General features: G+C 41.8%; 1 protein-coding gene across 24 annotated transcripts in view; it reads right to left on the bottom strand.

The window, feature by feature from the left end:
* Pkp4 (plakophilin 4) overlaps positions 1 to 17,679 on the bottom strand; it is a 207,451-nt gene that overhangs the window by 84,102 nt on the left and 105,670 nt on the right. For 22 of the 24 annotated variants that reach the window (XM_021155577.2, XM_021155580.2, XM_029474661.1 and 19 more), the window contains one exon: positions 7,124 to 7,236. The exons of the other annotated variants lie outside the window; for them this stretch is intronic. In XM_021155577.2, the coding sequence (XP_021011236.1) occupies positions 7,124 to 7,236 (113 nt within the window). The remainder of the gene's footprint in view (positions 1 to 7,123; positions 7,237 to 17,679) is intronic. 24 annotated transcript variants of the gene reach the window in all.

The raw sequence follows: 17,679 nt of genomic DNA, 5'->3' as shown, positions 1-17,679 counted from the left end.
CCTGGAAACTTTTCCAAGTGCCCCAGTGGCCCTGGGGAATAAACTCTTTTCTTTAAAAAACTAACAGTTCTTTTTCTAAGTGGCATAAGAAGACTGGCTGTCAAGGCTGCATGACCTTTTGTGAAATGACGAAGAGTTCTACTTGACCCAGTCTTAAAACTAAGTTGAGAGAAAGAATCTTGGGGCGAGTGTGATGCTATTAATATCCACACTGCTACCCCAGCCCACTCCTCCTTTGTGCAGTTATAAGGACACAGTTTTTCTGTCTTGAAGCTTTAAGATGGCAGCAGCAGCAGCAGCCAGGAAAGAACATTGTGCTTCCAAACAAGATGAAGTGCATTTGAACATTGATGTAAAATGAGTACTTCCTTTATAAATGAAAATGTTTACAAGATAAAGTATGAGAGAGAGATCTCTAGCTTGCAAAGACATACACTTTCACCGCCTCACACTCACCTGGAGGTAACTGAGAAGCAAGAGATGGCAGTTATGGAGAGAGTCAGGCCAGAATAGGTTCTTGAGCCTCTTACCAACCTTCAAATTCTGTACTAAACTTAAGCATCTCAAGACTCCTAAGCCTCATATGCGCAGTCACTGAGTTCTACCCTAACTGCATTTTCTGTTCTTGCCAAGTTCTGTAGCCCAGGAAGATGAACAGCCTCTGTAATTTCCTTGCTTGAATGAGATGTGAATACAGGCCATACCTCGTGCACCCGAAGACTGAGTTCGTCAGCTGGGACTATTTCCCCTGGCCACTTCTTGGCTATGCACCTGCCATTGGAAGGCTGCAGGAATCTCCAACTGCTGCCAAATGAGCATCCCTGGGCTCCGAGCTACTGCTTCCCTGGCATATTTTGGACAAGTGGGGGCCATTAAAAGTTGTTCAGCTAATAAGCCTGGCACGTTAGAGTCCAACTTAGGGAACGAGGTGAAAGGCCACTCATGGGGAATTACTTTCATTTAAAGAACAATTTGAACAGAAAGAAATGCAGCAAGCTTTTAAAAGTAGTTGTCTCATTTTGGGGAGGATGATGAAAATGCCCTGTGGACTGCAGAGGTGACCATGCAATTCTGTGACAACTGGGTTAGTTAGAAATCAGAAAACTCTACTACAAAGGAGTCGATTTGCTGCCATTTATATACAATACACCTGACTTTTAAATATAGTACTTATCTCTGTGGCAGAATTATGGATTTTTCTCTTTATTTTTAACTTGTACTTTACAAATTTTCTAAGGTGACCATTATTTAACTGTAGTCAATAACATGCAGATTGAGAATATGGTCTTGGTTACCACCCTCGTCCCCTCACCCTTCCCATGCTCCTGGGAACAAAGGAGGGCAGGTTCCACGGTGACTGGGCGGCTTTGCTGTGGCGAGCGCTAGGTCTTTCTACTGTTACCTTGTCGGGGTAACCTAAGCTCGGCTCACTGTTCCCTGCCAGAACAGCAGTGCGAGTGCTCACTGTGCTCTTGCTCATCAAAATCTGCAAGTGAAGTTTCAAGTGAAGTACAGGGTAGTGTTTCCCAGAAGCCATCTTTGTCATTAGTGTGCATATAACACACCTGTGCAGCGAACTGCAACACGGGACACCTCACATCTCAGCATCTCTCGCCCCACATGACTCTCAAAACCTATGCAGACAGAAATAGTCACGGCAGGCTGCCTGCCTGCCTGCTCAGCCAACCTGAAAGCAATTCATCTACCTACATGTGCTAAATATCACCCTGAGTCATGCTACAAGTCAGGATTGGGCCCCAGGGGAATTACTTTTAGCAGAAGTGCCATTTCATCTATCTATATTCCATTTAGCAATGAGAAATGGACCTATGAGCTTGTTTCCAAAATTTGTTGGCAGAGACCACTGAGGGCCCAACAGTTCTCTCTCCGGGATAGCACAGGAGGAGAAAGCACTGCGCCCTTGGTACCCGGGACGGAGGATCCTGCCGAGCAGCCTGGTGTATTTGCATCGTGTACATGCCAACACCGAGACATTCATTAGTGATGTTTGTTTCCACCTGTGCTCACATCCATGCTTCTGTCTCCAGCATGGCTGCTACGATGCTCAGAGCAAAACAGGGTGGACCTCAGCAATGCAAAGCATGCTACAGATACATTTTCTTGTTCTATTTTAATCTTGGCTCCATCTCATCCTTCTAAATTTTACCTCCCCTTTCCCCTAATCCTCACAGTTTATTTTTAGTTTCTATATTTTGAAAGATGTTTTAAATGTGCTTGGATGAGATGAAATAGTAACACTGCACCTACTATCAGGGCTTTTCAAGGTTTAGTGAACAGGTTTAGTAGCACACATCATCTTTGTGTACAGATACCACCACGTCCACATCAGGAGCAGTGTAAGTGCACCAATATGGCTATCTTGTATGTTAGAATGCAAGAAAATAAAACAAATAGAAAGTCATATAAAATTAGCTTTCCACTGCCTTGCTTAGGTCACTTCTTCTGGGGTGGTTAGTAGAAAATCTGACCTTTCATTTGAGACTGTTTTAAAGTCCTCAGTGGGGCACACTGACACTCAAGTGCGATGGAACCAATGCTCAATGTTAAAACCGCAGCACAAGTGCCTGAGTCAGAGCTCACTGTGTCATGGAGTTCATTCAGAGTTAGGACAGTGATGGCAAACACTGGGCCAACCACAAAGTCAATAAAATACACTATTTTCTTTTGATGCATCTTGGTAGACAAAAAGTTAGATAGTCTTACAAAGTACTGCACTCTCACTGACAAAAACCTTAAGGAAGATAACTGGTTATAAGATACTAAATGCATTTCACATGAAAATGGGAAAAACACCCACCAGGCTGCTTCCTGGTTCTGAGCAGGGGTTCTATTTCAAAGTCCACTGAACGAATCAAAAGGCTGGCAGAAAAGGGAATCTTGATCTCAGAGGAAATTTCTATTTCTATCTTTACATTCTGGTTCCAAAGTAGACAGCAAGGGGCTGGAAGGCATGCAGGGGTAGTGTCTCTAATGTGACACCGCTACTCACTTTTCTAACATCGTCTTTGAATGGTGTGCAGTGATGCTGGCCTCAGAGCCGAGCAACTGCGCCTGCTGCATTTATAAGTTGTGCAGAAGGCAAAGACCAAGATCAGCAAGGGAAGAACTTGCGGAGTACCCTGATGAACTCAAAAGCTGCTGTTCCTTGGGAAGGCCCATTGTGCATTAATGAGCATCATTGTAGGAGCTGGGCTGCTTAGTCACGCAGTGTGCAGTGATTGGGCTTCACAGCCGCATAGTGAGATAACATAGGCACAGAGAAGTAACTTTGCTCAATGAACTTGAGAAAGGCCATGGAAAGAAGTTAGCATTTAGTTGGGGCGTGAGGAACACAAGGTGGTCTGACCTAAGGTGAGACTTGAGTGAGTTCATGGGATAAAGAGTCTTGTCTCAAGCTGTAACTCTAAAGATCTTGTAACACATTTCTGTCTGGCTGCCTAGACTCTCCTCCTTCTGTTCTACATCCACCATGACAGCAGGCTATGGATGTCCTAATGAGGTTGCCCACAACCAAGAGTTGCCTGTGTGAATTAATGAGGCCCTAACAAGGTGCTGGCCTGATGTCAGTACCAAGAATGGGTAACATCTGACTGAGTTGTTGGCCAAAGGGGTTCCCTAGGAACCCCCAAACATCCAAGGCTATGGCCAGCTCTCCAAAAATGAATGATAAGGCACCATTGCTAAGGACAATACCTACACAACTCATGGAAAAATGGAGAAGTCGGACTGATGCCTACCTAGAGCTTTTATCAGTATGGAGCAGTACTCATGGTACTGGAAGGTACTCTGTATACTACTAAAGGAGGCAAGTAAACACCAACCCAGCTAAAAATCCACTATCTACAGGAGTGGCCTGCATACAAGATCTGCTGGTCTAATAGTGGAATAAAGCTTGTGGGAGGCACCAACCAGCATCTGATTTAAGTCCCAGTCCGTGAGATGAAATCCATATCCAACACTGCCTGAGTCGCCTAGAACCTGAGTAGACAGGCCAGAGACCTGGGGGAAAACCAAATACCTTTTCTGCTAAAGGAATGTAGCAGCAAAGTGGCTTCTAACAACAGTCTGTTATACTTATATTCTGCTAAACTTATAGATCAGCCATCATCAGAGAAGCTTCCTCTTGTACCAAACAATAAGCAGATCTGGGCATACTCAGTCCTATAAAGGATGTCTCCATCAAATCCCTCTTCTTGGGGTTAAGGGGACTCTGTGGAAGAGGAGGTGGAAAGAGTGTAAGAGCCAGAGGGGATGGAGGACAGCAAGTATCAAGGCCTTCTAGATACAACAGGGCTCGTGGACATGCGAACTCAACATAGCAGCATGCACAGGGTCTACATGGGTCTGCTCCAGATGGGGTCCTAGAGCTGAAAGAAGTGGACACAAGTCCCCATCTCTAACCCAGAAATGATCTCCAACTGATAGCCACTTGCAAATAAGAAATTAGTTTTCCCAAAGAGTGTCTCATTGGAGAAACAAACCACTCTTAGGGGTAGACAGCTAGTACAAAATGAGCTCAGTGACATCGCTAGAGGTTCTTGACTCACAAAGTTAAGTCAGGGCTAAAAAACAAAATCATCTTACAGGATAGAGACAGACAGACAGACACACACACACACGATGAGTTTTCTGTGTCTCTTTGGTCCTTTTTCTTGTTGACTGTTTTGCCGTATTCCAGTCAAAAGTCTGCTTTGAAAACATGCCCATGCTGATATATGTAGATCATTTTAATTATTCTAGACTACCTATTTATAGCTCCCTTCCTACTTCTATCCTGATGGACAACTAAGTTCTTCTAATTGTTCTACTTCTGCCAACAACATTTCTACTCTCCCACCATGCACTCCTCTCAAAACTTCTCCAATTGGGAGAGTTTCAAACTGGACTATGCCTACTGAGTTTTCCCCAAGAAATATCTCAATGCAAACTTTTACCAAATGAGAACACAGTAACACAGGATAGCATATAAAACTGCCCACCCCACCCCATCCCCACACAATGATGTATTCTTGTATCTGTGCTACTTTTGTGTTCAGGAAGCTTTCACTATGAAAAGACCACCACAAGGGGATGTTTCTATGAAAAGGCATGCACTGAAAAAATCCCATTGGGGTTTGTGTTTTACAAAATCTGAGGCTGAGCTCATCTCTAGGGGTGACACTTCCAAAGATGGAGATTCCTGAATAATGCGGACTTACAATAGGATTCCAAATCCATACATTTTATGAGTATGGTATTTGCCTTGTGTGTAGCCCTTTGAAGGATACAACTTAATGAGATAATTAAACTCAAATGTGCCAACTTATACATACCCAGGCCTTCATTCCTTGGTCCCTGCATGGAAATTAAGCACAACTCCAGTGTTTACCTTGGGGTCTAGTAACTCTCCAGCCTCGGGCATAGGCGCTCAAAGCTCAGTGTTTTCTCTACCCCGCCCCCCACTTTTTTCCCATTTTCTTTATACATTAACTTATATAATTGATATGTAAATCATTTCTAGAAGTTTAATAGAATAAATCTGATTTTTCTGAGTCAGCTATTGCCAGGGACAGATATCCTTCCCAGCCCTTCACATAGGGGATTAATTTTCTTACGAATATATAATTCTATTTTTCTATTCATCTGGCCTGTCCTTATTGAAAACACACAGCACATCACATTCCTGGATTTGCAGATTTCTTATTTTAATGCTAAGACTACTGATACCTTCAAAAAGCTATTGAGTAGAAGTACAGATAATTTTACTCTTTTACAATGTTCCTTTCTTTGGTGAATTATTTCATTGGTTACCAAAAGGTACCACTCAACACTTACATTACACCTGTGTAAGCATTTTCTTAGTATAATAGAGTGTTTAGGCCAACAAGATAGGCTCAGTGGGTAAAGATACCACATCACCATGCATGATGGCCTGAATTTGGGCCCTGGGGCACACACAGCAGAAGGGACAGGCCATCTCCTGCAATCTCCTGCGGGCTGTTCTGACTCCCTTGTGTGCACCATGGCATGAGCACTCGTAGAACTAACACACAAAATAAACAAACAAACTTTTAGAAGGAAAAAAAAAAAGACTTCCTAGACGTTTAAAAGGCTACAACTACCTACTTGCTGCACCTTTAAGCAGTCCCATTGGCTTCAGTTATGTGCTTTACGTCTTAAACACTCGAATGCACACTCCTGTCAGCATACACACCTCAGGCTGACACATGCATGTCAAGCAAATCTAAGAGTTTCAAAACCATATGAAGCACTAAGTAGAAACAAGAAGCTACAAGCAGCATTTCATTGAGCAAAAGGAGTGAGCTACAGAAAAAACTGCGGACAATAATTTAATAGTTAGAAATAACTGATGAGACGGGGGTGCAGTGTGTGGGTCACACAACCAAGCTTAAAAATGTGAATGATAAAAATAATGTCTGCTTGTAGCAACATGTAATTTTCAAGAAGTAAGCAGGTAAGCAGTGATTAACATGTGGCGTGGATGGTAATAATTTATACAACAGTGATCTGTTTCAATAGTGGAAGAGGCCACTTAAATAAAAACAGAAATTGTTATTTAATGGGCTTCTCCAATTAAATGCTCATTTTGTAACTACTATATTTGACTACCTCCGTCTGTACTTACCATATTTGAACGCTTTGGATTATTTCACAGAGTAATTGATGTATATAGCAGTTTCACAGATTTTACAAAAACTGAAAGTAAACTGAAGGCATTTCTAAAGGCCAACTAAACCATACCACTCAGAAATATTTCTGAGTTTGAAACGTCTACCGCATGTTGCCTGAGTACCAGCCAACTTGCTTTACCAAACAGGTAGCCATTAACTGGGGAGCGTCCAGCAGTGGTATGCATGCAAGGTGTTGAGTTTCAGAAGGCTTACCAAGGCTGTGACAAACACTTCAGCACAGGGCTGAAGGATAATCAATGCTGTCAGCAGCTTCTCACAAGGCGAGTAAATACACATTTTTGGTGTCAAATTCAGAATGGAGGTTAACAGGGACGGCATGCTACAGGACCAGTCGCCCCAGCCCTGCTCACTTACTAAGACACGTAATTTGGGTGTGTAAAGATAGAGCCGTGCGCGCGCGGGCCCTGTACCTGGTGCTGGCGATGCTTGGCGATTCTGCTCCAAGCCTACATCTTTCTAGCTGACTGGCAACAATCTGCCTTTCCACTTCCAGTTCTCGGGTGAGTCGTTGAAACTGAAGCTCCTGTGAGTCAAGGAAATAAAAGGCATATAAGGCGACCAGGTTGGCTGCTCAGGCAGAGAAGAATCAAGGTTTGTCACAGGAAACACAGGAACATACCCATCACATAAAGCTACAGCGAGGCGTTGTGCAGTCTGGGTTCTAGGGCATGAACACTCAGCTATCAGTTAACGTTTGGAATGGAGACATGCAGATGTTTCTGGGCCCTGTTGTCTTTAATTCTACGGAAGGTTTGAAACAGGACTTTTGCAGAGTGAGCCATTAAACTAAAGGTGTGCAGATGTTTATGTGCGAACCAACCATCCCTGAGCTCTTCCTCCTCAATGGCTGATGTCTCTATCTCTCCTTCTGGACCACACACAGGTTAGGACATGATGGGAATCATAGTACCATGTCACTGCACTGGGGCTATATTCCAACTCCATGGTAAGTGTCTGGATATATTTTCTCTACAATATAACCAAAAAAGTTTGCTCTATTCACAATGTACTTATGTTGCTACTTTGCAGAGGGTTACAAATAAACAAAAAGAATATGCTGTATCATGGACACTGAACTTTTCCTAAGAAGTGGAAAAAGATACTTAGAAAAATATTCTTTATGTTCTATCAGAAATGCAAACCAATTTGATTATTAAGTTCTTATACTGTAATAGTGCTTCTCTTATTGCTAGGTTGACAGGTATTGGTAAACCAGAATTCATCGTTCTATAAAACACCAACAGATTAAACCAGACACATCACTTGCTAAAGCTTTAAGGTAGAATCAACACCTGCAAAAATACATCATGGTCCTGTGCACCATAACATCTGCCTACACGTCTATTCAGTAAGTAGTTTAATCTGACAGTGACTGCTGGTTCAAAATAGCAGGCACTTGAATACTAAGGAATAGTTATGGCTCTGTTGATATCTGTCATAAAATTCACTTACATCTGCTGATGGTCTGCAGTAACCACGTGACAGCACTGGCTCTGTAAATTCTATTCTTAGGATAGTTATATGTATTTTTAATTTTTGTAACCATTATTATAGAAACTTGAAAATAAATAAAAATACCACGCTCCAAAATTAACCAGATCTAAAGTCTAAATAGAACATAATGAACTTTTATACAGTTGGAACGGAAGCGAGAGCTTCACATTCAAATTTATCCTTTCAGTATTGAATACCAAGAAATTATGACAGAATTAGAACTAGAACAACAATTGTCTTTAATATTTCATAACTTGTACCTATTAGCTGCTTTCAGTCCTTCTGCATCCTCTCATATTTAGCTTTTTTGTTTTCCTTACTCATATATATTATATGTACATGTGTATGTTTAAATATACATATATTATTGTCCAGATTCTGCATGAGAATATGCTGTTTTTTCTTTCTACAATTGTGTGACCTCGCTTCATATTATACAGTCTAGTTCATCCATTTTCCTGCAAAGTATTCAGTTTTCAGCAGAGCAATATATATGTTTATCTATTTACATATATATTTGATGTATATAATTTTCATTATCCATTCATCTGTTGATGGACAGCTAGGTTGGTTTCAATTCTTTGATATTATCAATAAAAGAGCAATGGACAATGGGGTGCAAATATCTACTTTGTAGAATATAGAGTTCTCTGGATTGATACCCAGCTGGATCGCACAGTAGTTCTATTTTTAGCTTCTGGGGTTCTTTCCCTTTGAGAAGTCTCCAGATTGATTTGCACAATGCCTGTATTAATTTGCACAGCCACCAACATTGGACAGGGCTCCTTTCCTTATACAGCCTCTCCAAGTTTTGCAGTCAGATGTGTTGATGAGAGCCATTCTGATGGGGGTGAGGTAGAATCTTAAAGTAGTTTTACTTTGCATTTCTCTGATAGTTAGGGATGCTGAACACTGTTAAAAGATAGTTGTTAGCCATCTGTGATTTTAAAAACTGTCTATCCAGTTCATTTGTCCATTTGATGACTGGGTACTTTATTTTCTTGGTATTTAATTTCTACAATTCTTTGTAAACTCTGGGTATTAACTAGCCCCTTGTCTGACGTGTGGCTAGTGAAATTTTTCTCCCATTCTGTGGGCTACCTGTGAACTATGCTCATTGGTTGCTTTGCTGTTGTGCTATCCCCCAAATTAAGGTTTGGTTGAAAGAGGGGCAGCAGGAGGCAGGGTCTAGCTTGCTGTGTAGCTTTGCTTGGCCTGGAGTTTGCTGTAAATCAGGAAGACTTGTACAGATCTTCCTCCTGCCTCAGTCTCTCAAGTTCTGAGATTAAAGGCAAGTACTATTACAACCAGTTAAAATTAAGTATTTGAAAATATTAATATATATCTAAACAAAGAAATGAAATTCCTCTATAATGAAAATCCCAAGATACAAAAAACAAAATCACAAAAGATACTAGACAATAGAAAAACATTCATGTTTCAAGGTAGAAAGATTTTATGAAAATATCTGTGCTACCAAAATTAATTTATGGAAGTAACACAATACAACCAAATTTTCCATGTCAGGTTTCAATGGTCTAGAAAAAAAATACAAGAATTCATATTGAACCACAAAAGGCCACAATCAGCAGTCCTATGTAAGAACAGTGCTGGAGCTATCACAATACCCAGTCTCACATTACACTACAGAGCTGTAGTGATGGAGACAGTCTAGTAAAGGCATAAGAGTAGATGGGCCAATGAATGAAATAGAACAGAGGGCTGGAAATAGCCAAGTCTACATAATCTTTGACGGAGTCAAAAAAATCAAACCAAAACAAAAAAGCAAACCAAACCAACCAAACAAACAAACAAAAACCAAAGTGGGAATGGGGTGGGGGTGGGGGTGGCCTATCCAACAAGTAGTACTGGCAAAATTGTGTTTCACCCTGCAGAAGAATGAAAGCTGGTAGTCTAACCTTTCCTATCTTCTACAAACTATCAATCCAAAGGGATCAAAGACCCAAATCTAAGACACAAAACACTAAAACTTGGCAATTGCTTTTTAAATAGAGCACCCACAACATGGGAACTAAGAGCATATATCAACAGAAGGGACCCAGGGAAAGAAACAGTTTCTGTACAGCACAGAAAACAATCTTAGAATGGTTTAAAGAAAGGCTCCACAACTGCCCATCACTTTCTGATACTGGGATCCTTCTCCAGGGACCTTGATGGTGTAGGCTCAGCAGCTGGTTAACAGTTGCTGGACATAGACTATGATCAGGTAATGTGGCAGCGAGGTCCAGGCGGGTCCACACTGTGCTGTTCAGTACCAGGCTAAGATAACCTGAAGGATAAGCATCATGCCTACCTCACAATGCTTAGAGGTATTTTGTTTGGGGGATTTTTTGGGTGATAAATGTCTATTTTTTTCATATATTTTACTCTGCTGTTAACTAGATACACCTTCCCCCCACCACAAGGCTGCTTTTATCAAGCTAGTCCAGTAAGAGACTATTCCTGGATTCCCAAATATCTGTAACATCACTTTTGTACCCTGTTTTCAATGACAAACTGGGAATGAGGGCTGGCATGCTTTCCCATGTAGGTCCACTCAAGTTACTACACTAGAGTAAGATTTCAAATAAGAATGTGGGCATGAAAAACAAAAGAATTTTTTTTAGTAGGAAAAAAATCCTATTATAATAGATGTTTAAATTGTGTTTGTGGCATCTTCTATGACCTCTGAAGCAACCTCTCAAGGAACTGTAGAGGAAATTTCTACTTGGAGTTAGGAACAAGACATAAGTTTCTCACAATTCTATACTCATAGCCAGAGGCACGTGACTGTGCTCTGGCCTAGCCTAGGATATACTCAGGCCAGTGACTCACATGCTCACCTGTAGGCTGGTTCCAGGAAACAGGAGGCCACTTCTCTCCCTCAATCCTGCCTACTTGCAGTACGTCCTGAATCAGGTCTCAAGGTAATGTTCTTCGCACAGAAACCACCTCCAAGTGGGCTGTGTGCGAAGCCCTGGGGCTGTACCAAGTCTATCTGACTACGTTTCTGGGGAGGTTTGTAAACTGTTGTGGAAGCTGGGACTCAAGCTTGGCTCTCCAGTCTTTTGTCACAAGTGAGAAAAGTCACTAACAAGCACTAAAGGAACTCCTTTTCTGTTTTATTAGGAGCATCAGTCTGTGTGTCACTAGGAACGCTGAAGCACCTCCACAGGTGTGGAGTGTTTGGAAGGCCAATGAATCCTTGCTGGAACTACGTGGAGGCAATGTAAAAGTTGGACAATTACTTTAACATCCTAATGAATAAAGTCTATATCATATCTCTACCACTCTCAGAGTCCATGGAGTTGAACATTACTCACTAATTTATCAAAAGCACCCTCCTTATGCACCTATACTTCTCCTTAGCAGGACTTCATCACAGTGCTGAAGGCAGAGGCCCAGGAAGCTGGAAAGCACAGATCTGCATGCAGCTGTTACCTAATAACTCTGGGCATGTTCAGATGAAATAGATGTTTGCTTGGCTTGAGAACAAATATTATTTCTATAGAATATAAGTCTAGTACCATATATGACTGGCCCTAGATGGGAGAACAGGTTATAAGCACTTGATAATTCTGTTTCTATTGTCTTCTTTGACTGATGAAGAAGGTGGCATTATCTATCTATCTATCTATCTATCTATCTATCTATCTATCTATCTATCTATCCACACATACAAAACCACATCCAATGGTTTCTAGACACTCATTAAGGAGACAGAAATGAAAAGAACTTCTGATGATAGCATGTGACTATCCACAGAATCCAGCAAATAAGGCCACAACCTTATGAAGAAAGTGAGGGTACCACTATGCTCAAAGGTGATCTGTGTGACCATTGCAAGGTTTCATCTTAACTTCATTCCAGTCAGAAGTACTTGGTAAAGACAGAGGTGAGGGACCATCACGACAACAGAAGAAATTATACTATGTTTGCAACACACATGGTGGACAGGCCTGCCCAGTCCAAGCAGAAGGGTTCACTGCCCTAGCTCACTCAGGAGCTACTGAGATACCAACTGCCTTGTTCACAGGCCCACCCTCTGGCTGGCCCCCCTAGCTCCTCTGGAGGCCCTGGAAAGGCTGGGCTTAGGGAGGCTTCCTTTTGGGCCTGGCTAAGGCTTTGCCAGTCTGCATTGAGGTTGGTATCCTACCTGCCAATCCTGCTAGTCCTTCCCTCTGTACAGGCAGTGATGTGATAAATCTCTGCATGGACAACTCTCTCCACAAGCCCCACCCTGACTGGTCTTGTGCTGGTTTCTTGTACACATTTTACCCTGGTTTCTTTCTGGATCCCACTTTTCCCTCTCACCCCTTTGTAGAAAACATCAGTACCTTGAATCTCATGTATATTATTCTCACGAATATTTTATGTTATTGCTTCTTTATATTTACATTTATGTAAATAGTATACTGTACAGTTTGTTTGCAGATTGCATTCAGTGCCGTAAGATTCTGAGATATCAGTACTAGTATGGGTAGCTCTTGCTCATTAATTTTCACCGATCAATAATATCCCATTTTATGGTAATAGCACACTTACTCATCATGGACTTATGAATTGTTTCTAATTGCTTAACAATTATAAGCATTCTGTAAACAAACATTCTTGATTAATTCTTGTATATATGAATGAGCCAGACTTCTCCAGAGCAGACACAGAAGGGAATTTTTACACTTAAAGATACATACATCATCAATTTTATTTCATAATGACTGTGAATTATCTTTCAAAGCAGCTGACTTTCCACCTCAGCTGGCAGTAGAGGTGAGTCCCGATGCCCACAGGCATGGCACGGGCTAGGTCTCCTTTCCTCCTTTGAGGGTACCTGCCTTGCCTATATTTTCGTTTGCATTCTGATATAGCTAGCCAGCATATACTTTCTAGGTTTACCAGACATTTAGGTTTTTGAATTTCCCAAGTATCAAACTCTTGGGGGAAAAATTTCTCCTTATAACTGCCACACAGTCTTCTGTCTTCTATGGGAAACAGACATCTTGTTGCCCTGTTGTAATACTGGAGTTCTGCAGAGCTTGAGACCTAGAACAGAACTCTCCATGTTGAGTAGCTCTCAAACACAGACAGTAGACAGTGACAAGCTCAGGGCTTCAGACGTCAGTCAGTCTATCATGGAGGTGGGGAGGGCACAGCAGAACACAACAGTTCATATCATGGGATCCAGAAAGCAGAGAAAAAGAGACAGGAGAGGGGTCAGGGATGGGGGTACCCCCCAGGATAGGTTTTACCTCAAGCTTCCAGAACCTCCCAAAATAGCATCCATCAAGGGAATCAAGCCCTCAATGCAAGAGCACGTAGGGACATCTCAGATTCAAGCCTCAGCCCTCACCACTCTGGAGGGGAATGCTGGCTTTGCTGCTCAGATGAGGATACCTCATTTCAGGCTTGATTCCCGAGACCCATCCTTCCTTCTTGGCTTAGCTCAGCAATTCAGAGTAAAGGCTTTATTCAGTGTGTTTGCTCCATTCAGGCAAGAAAAGGCCTCACACGCTGGGCATACATTGTGGTTACTTTTTCCCCCCCCCCCCCCCCATGTTTTTCTCTTTCTTTTTCTGAGCCATTGCCATGAAGAATCCTCAGTATTAAATCGTCAGTGCCCTTCTTAGGTATTAGTACATACACTGGGTTTGTCCCAAAGAAAATAGTTTCTATTTCTGAGATTTCTAGGGTTTTTGTTTTTAAATATATCCACCTATTCTTGCAAGTTCATGAGCCTGAAATCTCTTTCCTCCTGGTTCCCTTCCTCCTTAGGTTTATACCTTTGCCCAAGCTCCCAGGTTTGAGTTCTCTTTTCCTCCTGAAACGGAAACACTCGGGATTCTGTGTGTCTCTGTATGTATCAGTTACTGTGCCTTCCTGTGGTCTCCTGAAGCATCCAGCACTAGAATCCTCCACTCCCATCTCCTCTGACAGGCAGAAAGAGCTGCACTCTGGTTTTCTGCTTCAAAGACTCCAGTGTTGGTCCTAAAGTCAGGGCACATTTCACCTCCTGTGGGTGTCCTTCTCCCCCCCCCCCAACCCCCATCAAATCCTCTGTGACGGCCATAGTGTTGCATCTCCTGACCCTTCCCGACTGTGCCCTGTGGAAGGAATCTTATTCTGCTTTACAAACTTTCTTCTAAAAAGCTGTTCATCTTGTACTCAGAATATTCCCCACCTCTGGGTTACTAAGAATACTCACCAGGCTTTAACTGCAATGTAGTTCTTCCCTAAAAATACTTCTTTTTCCTACAACTCTCTCTTGTACAGACTATGCACTCCTCCACACCCGACACTGAGGTGTCTTCCAGAAGGGAGGGTGTGCTCTTGGCTCCTTATAGGCATGCTTATTAGCATAAAGTGTTCATAGTATTCCTCAGCACCAGCTTGTTATATAATCATCCAGTTAGCAGACCTGCAAACGGTACTCCCTCTCACATCTCTATTCTCTACTGGTAAAGGACATACACTCGCCATCTGTGTGTCAAGGTTCAGTGTGCTTTGAGGCAAGAGCTTTTCTGGCCATCCACCCACAAGTGTCACCATCACCGCTGTGTGCTTAAGTCTAGCTGTCTGCCTCTTGACCACAGAGAAGCTGTAATGGTTACTATGGCGGTGGCGCTGACAGTGAAGAAGAAAGAGCAGCAGGCCCTGCTGCTCAGCGACCAATGAAATCCCGCTTTCCTGGTTTCACATTTTCGGCCAATGCCATTTTCTTCCAGGCCAGAGAGTGGCCCCCTCCTGTCCAGGGCTCCCTATTCCAGGCCCTCTGGCCTCTTGAGGATACTGCTGCTCTCTCTTGTGTTCCTTAATATCTCTCCTCATTTAATACTGAAACTGTTCTCATCTGAAGACAGCACCGTGGCCCCAGGGCTTCTTGGTCTGTTTCCTTCTTCTGTGACCTATACTAGCTTTTCACTAATGATGCTTTACAATGTCTGCTTTTAACAATCCAGAACCATCTCAGGCACTGAAGTCATTAACAGCCTGGGACCTAAGTAGACTTGTAAAATTCAAGGCAACAGGCAAGATGCCTTGTTCTGATGACATGTTACATGGAGGTATCCCTATCTTTTCTATATTCAAAAGATGAATGATTTAGAGTAATGCTCTATCTTTGTAGGTCTTCAGGTAGGCACAGTTTTTAAACTCATGATTCTGTTCACCAGCTGGCAGAAGGCCCCTGGCTGGACCTCAAGTAATGCCCCACCAAAAGGCACTGAGAAATCCTGTAAAATATAATTTCCTTGTTTTTAACACTTTTTATGGATTCTTTGTGAATATTATTACATCATGCACCCCAATCTCACTCATTCCCTGTCCGTTCATATCCACCCTCCACCCAGCAACCCCCTTAAAAGAAACAAAAAATAAAAGTGATAAAATATTATCTCACCATTGAAACTGTATACAGTGTACCCATTTGCCCAAACAGCTTTACTTGGAAATGGCCATTGCAATGTGTCTAATTATTAGTTTCTAATCTATGTGCTCCATATTTACAAACAGTCCTTGGATTTTCAGTTCTCAAGAACTCAGCTGGTACAGTTAAAACTCATCTCTTTAAAAAAAAAACAGTTTGGACAAAAAATATATAAAACTATGTCCCGCTTTTAACTGAAGCCATAGAGAAACAGACAGAAGTGGGGCTGGACCTTAGATGCCGATACTTCATCAACTCATAACACATCAGCTGTCAGCAATCTCACAGATGAGGCTTTCTGGACCTGCCATTGAGTGCAGTTTTAAGAGGCGCTGGGTTGTGTTGTCCCCAGTTTCAGAGGTGCTGTTGACTGTCCCCCCATCTGCCCATTACATTTATCTGTCTTTAAACCATCCAATCGCCTCCTCTCTCAGGCCAGCTCTGCATCCTTTGAAAGCTGGTTTAACAGGATAGGGATGTTGTCAAAAATGCCTTCTCATTTTCATTTAGCTTCCCCTCTGCAAAGGTGTACATTGCTGGATAAAAAGTGTCTGTGTGTATGCAAAAAAAAATAATTCTACTTAAACCTTTTATTACTTGAGGTTTTCCCAGCATGGTTAAAATTCTTTATATTTGGAGAGTCCTGTTGTTAAATAAACACTGTGACAATGGGCTAAGAGTGAGGACTTGGAGCCAGTATTACCTGACAACTGATGACGTTATCTTCCAATACAGTAGTGATTTGGTAGAACCGATGTCTAAAGTGTGTCATTCTTTTCTTTAAAATGTAATATCTTTGTTGTTTGGATATCTGAGTCTTATATTAAGACATTATAAAGAACAGTAGTAACAACAGCAATCTCCACTGGCCTCCTACTGTACATGTATTTGAAAACCATAAGACACATGATGTCCAAGTTATTGTGATGGAAGCCTTTAATTCTGGCACTTGGGACCCAGAGGCAGGCTGACCTCTCTGAATCTGAGACCAGCCTGGTAACATAGTGAGTTCTAGGCCAGCCAGAGTTACATGGTGAGAACTTGTCTTCAAAAATAAAGAAAAAATGATGCATGATACATGTCCTCTGATGTAATACGGTCATCTGGGGTGAACTGACGGGCGGTACATGATAATAATACACACAGATCATTATTTGCTGAAATGGAAAACCAGGAACACTAAATTCAAGCGCTCCCATTTTCTCTATGTAGAGTATTTTCTGTATATACAGCCAAAAATAGTGGGAGAAAACAGATTAAGTCTAACCTTTCTTTATGAAATCTAACAATAGTACCACAAAATATGAGGCTAGCTTTTAAAAAATGGTTACTAACAATGAAAAACTAGTAGGAAAGAAAAACACCATCTATCTTAGGTCTGTTGTCTTATGACCATGCTAGAGTTGCTCTTGTCCGTGTTTCTTTCACTCTATGGAGTGTGTGTGTGTGTGTGTTCTATCCATTAAAGTAAAGGCTTGTTACTGAGTTCACGATGAAAGAAGTAACTTTATGGGGAGGGAGCGGTCACTATCTTGTAAATATTTCATTTTATATATGTTTCATCAAGAGTATCATTCATTTCTAAACTTTGAAAGCTTACCTTGGCTTCTCCAGAAACATGATTAAGAAAGACAAATGTTCTACCAATAGCTATAAAGTCAGTTACCTGTGAAGGATGTGGAGTGACAGGAGAGAGTCAGGCCATATCTGAACTTATGACTTAAGTTCACGCACAGTGTAGCCATAGGCGGAATGATGCCCACTTCAACCTTGATATCACTCTGCCTTTTCTCTAAACTAGTGTTTTCTCCTCTGACGCTTATATAGGCATAACGCTTCTGTGCGCAGTTTAAGTTTACCCTTATATTAGTCAAATGCTGATTTCTCTTTCCCACTGTCTAGCTTCAATCCAGACATGGCATTTTAATGCTTATGTTAAGAATCTCCTGTCTCAAGTTTGTGTAAATGTCTCTGCCTTGTCAATAAAAGCTGAAAAACCCAGTCACTAGAATAGAGAATATGGTGGGACTTCTGCCAGACAGGGGAGGG

Source organism: Mus caroli, chromosome 2 (assembly GCF_900094665.2).
Source record: "Mus caroli chromosome 2, CAROLI_EIJ_v1.1, whole genome shotgun sequence".
In the NCBI taxonomy this organism is placed as follows: domain Eukaryota; kingdom Metazoa; phylum Chordata; class Mammalia; order Rodentia; family Muridae; genus Mus; species Mus caroli.
The sequence above is the reverse complement of the archived record's forward strand: the minus strand, read 5'-3'. Positions and strand labels throughout refer to the sequence as shown.